Raw genomic sequence first — 9,467 nt, forward strand, 5'->3', positions numbered from 1 at the left:
AGCATGTGCTTCTCTTCTCTCAACGGCCTGTTCTTACCTCCTGGACCCTGACTTGTGATGCAGACCACGTTCCTCTCCGGGCACAGGGCCAGCCCGTGACCTCTGTGCATCCGTCACACAGAAAACCTTTTAGCACACGTTTTTTTGGATTCACTCCTGGATCAATGATTGTTTTTTCTTTACCCCTATTTTCTCCATATTCAAATATTCCCACTATTCCCCCATTTTACATTTTTGAATTAGTTAATGTAGTTCCCTGAGCCGAAGGAATATGAGTTCAAGGCACCACCCCTCCTGCCCACAGATGGAGAGAGGCCAGCGCACCATACTGGGTTGGACAAGAATGCCACCCTTTTCGGTCCGGACGGGAATCTGAGCCCCTCTTCTCATGGAGGAGTACCGTGAGGGGGACCACCACCGCCGGTCAGACCACCTCGTCCAGGGGAGGGGAACGTTTAGGGACTTCACTTTGGAGTATCACGAATAGCACGCAATTCTTCCATACAGTCATAAAATAGAATACTCAGCACTTTTTAAAAAATGAAAATAAGAACCTAGAGTTCATTATCAGGAAGAAATCTTTACTTGATCCCTTACATAGGGTGGAACAGCCCCCTCCCCTGAAGGAAAGGGCTGGCTTTCCCACTGGCTGCCTGTAAGTGCATGCTCAGGCTAACCCCTGCAGCAGAAGGAGCCTCCAGCAGCCCAGTTCTTCTGGGACTTCTGGGGGGCCCAGTCCTCATGATCCCCCCAGGATGGGCCTAGCTTGTTCTAATTCCATTTGGCTCTGCACAAGGACAGAGCGTCCCTCTCCATCTGACCGGCCATTAACTTCAGCCTCTCTCCTTAACTCTGCTCTGGCCCTCTCCTTGACCCACATTTTTTGCTCACTGACCCACATTTTTTGCTCAGTGTCCCCAAGGTTCTACATTTTTTTGCGCTATATACCTGGCCCAGGCCACCAGGAGAACCCACCCTCCCCCTGTCCACAGCTACTCCCCTGAGCTAAAGCGAACAACTCACCCTGGCTTTAAAACGAAAAATCTCCCATCCCAGTCACAGGCAAACAGGGACGGTTGGTCACTGTACTCCCAGCCTACACTGTACATTAGCAAATCGACAGCAGAAGCAGAATCTTATCTACTTCATTCCTTATCTACTGTACAACTTTTGAAAAGACAGCATTGTGAGCAAACATCACGAGACTAAGTTATCTGTGCGTGTGGGTGACGTGGAGGTATTCCTAGCGACCGGGAGTCTCATTCGCTCTCCCTGTCACTCCGCCTGTTTCAGAAATGCCTCTGCTTCCTTTTACCAGAATGCTCAAGGAACATAATTTTTAAAAACTGACCCAAAGAAAATGAGGTGAAGAAAGAGTATGTGCTGTCTAAAAATAAACAACAAATTCCAACTGCCCCCCAGTGATTTCAGGGTGAGCCAGTGTTATCTCCTGTACGTATCTCCCCCACCCCTTGTGTGCACCTGTACAGACCCATCTCAGAAAACAAGGGAAAACACAAAACTCTGTGCCCAGGGAGGCCCAATGTCACAAACCGGGAGGTGACACAATTTCTAAAACATCATTGCTATAAGCCCTGGTGACCAGGAAGGAGACTCCGGAAGCCTGAATGGTCAGGGCACGTGACAGGGCTCACATGTCAGAGATCAGTCACTGAACATCTACGCGTCTCTCAAATCACAAACTCAAAAACGTGCGCACAGAGACTCTTGCTACATCCTGCTTTCAGTTGTCAGTGTCTGAGCGACCAACAGGACAACCTAACCACAGCATGAGCATTTCCGGTGAAGACTATTTCCTCATACTGTTTAACAGAAGTAAATGAACACACAGGCATGTCGAAGCTCTGACCCTTAAGTTTCTGAGGTTGATACAGTGAAGAAAAGATACACATAGTGTACAAGGGGATCAGAGTCAGAGTTAGTGGATGCAGCGTGCATGCAGTTGGGCACCTAAATCTGGAGGTAATATAATCATTCTGTCATGCGTGATGGATGCCTGGATTGATTTGAGGATTCGGAGAGTCTCAGGCTAAGCTTCTAATTTATTCCCCAAACTGCAACCCTGAAAACAAAGCCACAGCACCTCCAGCCTCAGCAACATCTAATTTATGGCTGAGTTGCCTGGCTGTTGTGTTTCAGGCCCAAGGCAACCCATGAGTGAGGGAGGCAGAGAGCTTCTCCATTAAAGGGCCAACAAGGGAGCCAGTAAGTCCCAAAGCAGATGTCCAAAGCTAATCAAGAATAATCCCCGGGGAGGAGAGAATCAATGCTTCTCTTAGGCAGGCCTGTGGCTCTTTAATTAAACAGACCCCTGACTTGACATGATAGTTAATGCCAGAGCGATGAGTTTGGTTATGAACAAGCAAAAGCTTGTTTTAATTGCAAAACTGCAAATAAACTGTGGAAATGATTAACACGGATTATCAGCTGGTAGACACCTCTAGAGATTTCAAGCCTCTAATCTTTCTAAAATTACTGATTTAAGACAAGTTGGGAAAGCACATTGTGCAATAGTTTCCCTAGTGCAATTTCACTATTCTAAGGAAACAATTTAAGCAATTTGCATTGCACCACTTATATGCAATCAAGACTCACTCTTCCTTTCAATGGCATATAAAAATAGAAAACATGATACAAGTTAGAGCTGGAAGACTCTAGCTGTCGCTGTTTCTAATTTGTTAAGCAATGGAGCCCTTTTTAAAAAGGTAAATCTTCTATGCAACCTCAATATGTCTAGAACAGATGAAATATTTTCTTGATACAACTCTATGTTGTAAGATCACTTTTCTGTTCCATGCTATAGGCTGTCACTGAGAACAGGAAAGTTTTTTGGATGAATGAGACCAGGATTTATAGATGACTTGCAGACTCACACCAATTTGATAATCTCATTTATTTTCATATTTCCTTTGCAACCACTTCTGAGGGTGATGACAGTGATTTCCACAGATAAATCACTGCAAATGGTGATAGATGTTTTTGTAACAGCTTTCCATGCAACCTGAAGAGATTCTTTAATCAAATACAGCAAAAGAAGTTTAATCCCAAAGTCTGCACTAAAACAAATACAAGTTAACATTGATAACATACAGAGAAACTGGGGTCTCCAAAGAGGTGTTTGCTTTTTGTTTTTTGGGTTTGTTGTAGGGTTTTGTTTTTTGGGGTTTTTTTGGTTTTGGGGTTTTTGTTTTGTTTTTTTGGGGGGGTGATTGTGATAAAGACAGTGAGCTGTGTTCTTAATGAAAATCAGCTCCTCTTCCTCTTCTGCCTGGGTACACAGCACATCCACCTTTGTCCAGCCTTTGTGGCCAGTGTCGAAGATCCGGCCAATGAAATGTGAACGGACCTGATACGTACAACTACCAGCCCTGTGACCGGCAAACCTGCTACAGGCAACTCTCCAATCCTTTCCTCAACAGCCCACTTGCTGAACGGACTTAGAGAATCCAGAGAGGAGGACAGGGCCACCAGGTGGAGAAAGCCCGGCTTCCCAAAGGACCATTGTGAAAGGTTGCCCGCAGACCAGGAATAGCCTTAATAGATTTGGGAGAGCAAGAAATAAACTTCTACTGCGTTAAGCAACCAAAGTTTGGAACTCCGTTACGGCGGCCAGTATTATTTACCTCCACTAATGTAATGATTAAGGTAGAAATGGAAAGAATATTCGAATGAAATGTTTGCAGAACTCCTGAAACATTTATCCAGAAGCCACAATTTGAAAACTAGAGCTTTCATCCAAACTTCTAGAGAGAGATATATCTTCCTTGGTGCAGGGCAAAGAGAACTGTTTCTCAAAGCTACCAAAAAGTCAGTAGGCTTTTAGTAAACTCAGAGCACGAATATGATCAAGATAATTTTCCATTTTTATGCGGTACTGTGAGAGACTTAAGGTTCTGTTCCCTCCCACCCAAAACCATTATCACCTGCCTCTCCCACCCTCCATAAGTCTCAGGAAATTCACAGGCTGTATCGGCAGTTGTTGGGAGTATAAGGTAGAGCAGAGCCTCTCCTTTCCTGGGGGCGCAGGGGGGCGGGGAGGCGCAGGAGGCGCACCTTCTCTGCCATTCCATTCGTGGTGCATTAGCACAGTGAGACGGGAAGCTGTGGGCAGCAGGAAGACCGGTAAAGCCAGGGTCAGGGATCCAAACTCAACTCCCACATCCACTACTGTTGTTTTAAAAACCACTTTCATAGAGGTATGATTGGCATACAAAAGCCATACAGCTCTTTCTTCTCAAGGAGGAGGTGGCAGAGCGGCCTCCCCAGCAGATGGAGAGATGCAGATCTTGGCGAAGACCCAGAATGGCAAGACCATCACCCTTGAGGGTGAACCGAGGGACACCACTGAGAAGGTGGAAGCTGAAATCCAAGACAAGGAGGGCATCCCGCCTGGCCAGCAGCGTCTGATTTTGGAGGGGGGAAACGGCTGGAGGATGGCCTCACTCTCTCAGACTACCACGTTCAGGAAGAGTCCACTCTACACTTGGTGCTTGGTCAGCGGGGTGCCACCATCGAGCCCTCGGTCTGCCAGCTGGCCCAGAAGTACAGCTGTGACAAGATGATCTGCCCCAAGTGTTACACCTGCCTGCACCCCCCACGTCTGTCAACCGCAGCAAGAGGAAAAGTGGCCACGCCCACAACCTGCCCCAAGAAGAAGGTTGAAGAGGTCCTCCTCCACCACAACCTCGGCCAGCAAGGCGGCTTCTGCCTGAACCCTGTGGCCCTGGGGCATCAATAAAGTCTCCCTTTTATTGACTGGAGCAGTGAAAATAAAAGCTATATATAGTTAATTTCTACAACTTGATGGGTTTAGAGACAAAACCTAGGAAACCATCACGACAATCTATGCATAAACCTATCCATCACTTTGAGAAAAGTTTCCTCCTCTCCTTTTATTTATTGTTTTTGTGGGTGGGTATGTGATAAGAACACTTACTTGATAAAGGAGAACACTTTACTCCTTTAGTAAAATTTTAACTATACACTATGGTGTTGTTAACTATAGTCATGCTGTACAATCTCTAGGACTCATCTTTTATAACCAAAACTTTGTCCCCTTCGACGAACCTCTCCATGTCCGCCTCTTCTGAAAATCCCCATTTCACTCTCTGCTTCTAGAAGTTTGACTATTTTAGATTTTTCACACAGGGTGAAGCAAAAGTAGGTTTATAAGTGTTTATACGGAAAATAATACAGTAATAATTAATAAATAATAATGCAAGAATAAACTCTGTTTCCCATACTCACAACTGTAAACCTATGTTTGCCCCACCCCGTGGTAAGTGGTATCTTGTAGTTATTTGTCTGTTTGTGATGGGTTTGTTTCATTTAATGTCATGTCCCCCAGGTTCACCCATATTGCTGTAAGTGGCAGGACTTCCTTCTTTCTTTATGTAATATTCCGCTGTATGTATATACTACATTTTCTTTGGCCATTCATCCACCAGTAGACTTTTAGATTGCTTTCACGTCTTGGCAATTGTGACTAATGCTGCAGTATACATGCCACACCCACTTTTCACCAGCTATATGAACTCGGGCAAATCACTAAAACTCATTTACAAACTTAAAAAATAAGATCATTGTGAATATTAAATGAGACCAAACATGTGAAAGGTATTTACAAAATGTAAAATACTGTAGTTATTGGTGATCCTCAAGAACTGAGAACATGTATAATCATCTTACCAAAAAGGCATTGCAATAAAATTTTTTAAGCACAAGATTTTGAGAAGATAGAGGTTAGCCCTCTCCTTCTGCTTCAGTAGTTGAGTTTCCTCACATATAAAAGCCCTAGCAGGCTTCCTGGACCTGGTATAGCACCCAAGAGTAACGGACAATCGGGCAAGTTCGCCAGATAAAATTCAAATTTGAGATTAACATCAAATAATACTTTTGTAAAAGTATGTCCCATTCAATATATATTGCACATCCTGTATTTTTATTTGCTGGATCTGGCAACTGTAGATTTTTAACAGAAACTCCAGGCTTATTCTATTAGTCTTACCTCACTTTCTAAGATGGTAGCATTCATATTCCAGGCAGCAAAGAGGAAGAAGAAAGCAAAATGTATGTAAACACTGCCTCTTAAAATAAAGGCTCCCAAAAGCTATCATACTACAATTCCACTTGCATCTCATGGTTTAGAACTTAGTCACATGACCACATAGCTGCAAGGGAGCACGGAAAATGCAGTCTTTATTCCATGCTCACCTAACAGCTCTCCTACTGTAAAAGTAGGGAAAAACCTAGTATTGCAGAACAACTCTGAGACTCTCATATATGCCTGTTATCAAAAGTTCCATTTTGTAAACATTGGTGCACTTCTTTGAAACAAAGTTCCTTTAACATCACACTTTATTTTTTAAAAGATTAAAACTAGAATAATGGATGTAGACTTGCTTTATTACCAGATAAACATTTAATTCTTTCCTGGGCAAGGTCTAGAGACAATACCAATAAAGTGTGTAAACTGTCAAGGTGAGGCTTGGGACAGTAGAGTTGGAGGTGGGATGGTGAGTTGAGAGGGTTCCTTCATGGAGGAGAAAGAACTTGGCCTTGACGAGGAGTAGGATTTGGGCAAATGCACGGTGAGAACACTTGTGGGAGGGAAACAGCTTAAGTAAAGGCACAGAGTTAGAAATCGGCACAGCAGTTGAAGAAATGGGGCGAGCTAATCTGAGTACAATACAGGAGCTATTATGGAGAGGATTTCAAAACTCCCATTATCCCACTCAAAGCCCTCTCTCCCAGCTTAAAAAAGGCATTTCTTAATATTTTTGAATAGCTGATTATAAGTTTATTTTTAACAAGATAAAAGACCAGTTTCTTTTACTTCTCTAGCCTTAGTAGAACCATTTCAAAAAATATGTATTGATCACCTCCGCTGAGGTAGGCACTGGGGATATCCAAATTAATTAGAAGTTTGGTCCAGAAAGATGTATGACCAGTGATAAGATGATGTGGTAAGTGCAGTAATGGAAATATATGCCCAGTGTCATGAGAACTTTGGGAATTCTTCATGGGATGTGCAGACTCTTAACAGAGTGATTGTTTTGGAGACATGAAAAAAAAATAGAAAGGAGAGGGTCAAAAATAAATAAATAAAGGGATAACCCCTCGTGGTAGAAATAATTAAAATGTAAAGGCATGTAGTCTCTGCAGAGCTTGATGAGATACAGGTGCAATGATGTGAAGGTCAAGGAAGATCAGCAACATGTGTGGAACATGAAGGCTTCAAATGACAAGCTATGTTCTGGACTTCAGAGCAAGGACTCAGGAGAAATGGGCTTGATACCAGTCCCTGCTAAGAGCAAAGCTGTATGGCCTTGAATATGTCATTCAATCTTTTCTGAACCTTACTTTCCCCATCAGTGACATGGGGATGATATAAACACCTGTTTTGACTGTTGCTACTATTATTGTGTGCAACAGAAATTCATTACACTTTTAAAACAGGGCTTGTGCATTAGGAAAACCTATCGAGAGGCAATGCAGAGTGCGAATTGGAAATACAAACGAGTGGAGGAAAAACACCTCCAGTCCTAATGAGAACTGGAGCTAAAGAACTGTCAGCAGGCACAGAGAGAAGACAGCAGAATCGACAAGCTTGCCAGGCAAGTATTTGAGGGGAGTGGGGAAGATAGGCTCCAGGCTTATGTGCATAAATGTACTAACAAACAGGCAGTTACACAAGAGCAGGCCCTGTTTTAAGGACAAGAGGAACAACTGATATTTCCTGAGTGCTTGGTATAGACCAGGGATTGTTCTAAGCCACGTGCAGTGGGTTGAATAGTGATCCCGAAAGTATGGCTGTCTCCTAACCCCCGGATTCTGCGAGGCTGATCTTCTTTGAAAAAAGACTCTGCAGTTGTCATTCAATCAGGGGTTTCGAGACAAGAGCGTTTTGGTGGATACAAGTGGGTCCTAAATCACAAGTGTCCTTACGAGAGGAAGGCAGAGGGAGATTTAACAGAGACAAGGGAGAAAGAATGCCCTCCTGAAAAGAGAAGGAGATTGAAATTATTGCTGCTGCAAGGCGAGGAGCGGTGCAAATCGGTCCTGCTCACATTTCGTTGGCAAAATCTCAGACAAATGCGTTGTTTTTTTTGTTTTTGTGTGTGTATGGTTTGTGTGTGTGTGTGTGTGTGTGTGTGTGGTTGAGCTGTGTACTCAGGCAGAAAAGGAAAAGGAACTGATATATGTTGAATCACAAAAGTCCTTTACCAACAGTTGCACAGGCACGAAATGGCCATGTCAGCAAGAGCCTCTTCCCACGCAAAGCTCTCCCGTGGCCATTTCTCAGAGTCATCTTCTGTTTTTCCACCATCAGTTCTGCCTTGAAAACTCTTTTTCTGGTTAAAAGACAAACAACACTCTGAATATACCTTCCTCCTCCAAATCCTCTCCTTATTTAAGCTTTATTTCCAAAAGGTGGTTTCAGAGGAAAGGAAAAGGCAGAACAACCCAACCATACAAATATACAACACTCCTCAACTGTCCCCAACTCAAAAATAAGGCAGAGATGAATGAGGTCACTTCAGAACATCCAAATATTTACTAAAAGGAAATGCTTCTACCTATGAAGAAGTAGAAGAAATGCTCAGGAGAACAGATTCTGATATTTGCTGCTGTGTGCTCTGGTGAAACCAACTTAACCCAACAGCAGCCTAGAAATAATTAGTCACTCCCAGGAAAGTGGTGTTTCTACAGCAGGATGGGCTTTCTTTATTGGGCTACCTTTTTTTCCCCAAGAGACTTGGTATTATATTTTAAAAAGAAATTGGAGGCTAGAATTGATCAGGGACCATTACAAAAATAGCTGCTCTGGCCCAGCCTTGAAGATAAGTCCACAGAGCTAGTCAGTTCCCTCTGTTAAAATCCTCTTCCTGTACAAAAAAAAAGTGTGTGATTTTATGCCACAAAAATATAGGCTGTTGTGAGAGAAAATACGAATTAGGTGTCTGGGGTGAAAAAGAAATTGTGTTGTGGAATCATGAAGGAATGTTAAATATTCAGTGAGTGAATATACTATCGATACAGAAGGCAGTAAGGGGAAATGAATCTAGATGCTATCAGAAAAATAATTTGTAAATACTTGTTTTATGATAAAACTAAGGCTTAAAAAAAAAAAGTTGCTCCTTGATGTTATAAGTAACTGGGAATGCAAAACTAAGACATACAAAGAGAACAGACTTTAATACTCATCAAGAGAGTAACATTGGGAAGAAAGAAGAAAAAGGACAAAGTAAACATGCACATTTTTCTTTGAAATATGGAAGAGAAGGTCTTCAAATGTAGTTTTGATAAAATAGCTCACTCACATCAAACAATATGACTGATAATTGATACATTTTTCTGTATATTTAGGAAACATATATATAGCCAATATGCTTTTTAGGAAGGAAGGAAGAGAGGGAGGGAGGGAGGGAGGGAAGAAGGAAGGA

At 42.8% G+C, this 9,467-nt stretch overlaps 1 protein-coding gene across 1 annotated transcript; it reads left to right on the plus strand.

Annotated features, from left to right (window-relative positions):
- Window positions 1-4,298: 4,298 nt before the first annotated feature.
- On the plus strand, window positions 4,299-4,759 carry LOC112319867 (ubiquitin-ribosomal protein eL40 fusion protein-like). Its single transcript, XM_071220107.1, has 2 exons — window positions 4,299-4,373; window positions 4,487-4,759. Exons 1-2 carry the CDS (start codon window positions 4,299-4,301, stop codon window positions 4,757-4,759), a joined length of 348 nt encoding a protein of 115 aa, XP_071076208.1.
- The last annotated feature ends 4,708 nt before the right edge of the window (window positions 4,760-9,467 follow it).

Source organism: Desmodus rotundus, chromosome 12, assembly GCF_022682495.2.
Source record: "Desmodus rotundus isolate HL8 chromosome 12, HLdesRot8A.1, whole genome shotgun sequence".
In the NCBI taxonomy this organism is placed as follows: Eukaryota; Metazoa; Chordata; class Mammalia; order Chiroptera; family Phyllostomidae; genus Desmodus; species Desmodus rotundus.

Coding starts and splice junctions, on each gene's coding strand:
- LOC112319867 (XM_071220107.1), top strand. CDS start 4,299: ATGCAGATCTTGGCGAAGACCCAGAATGGCAAGACCATCACCCTTGAG. Junction 4,374..4,486: donor CGAGGGACACCACTGAGAAG/GTGGAAGCTGAA, acceptor TACCACGTTCAG/GAAGAGTCCACTCTACACTT.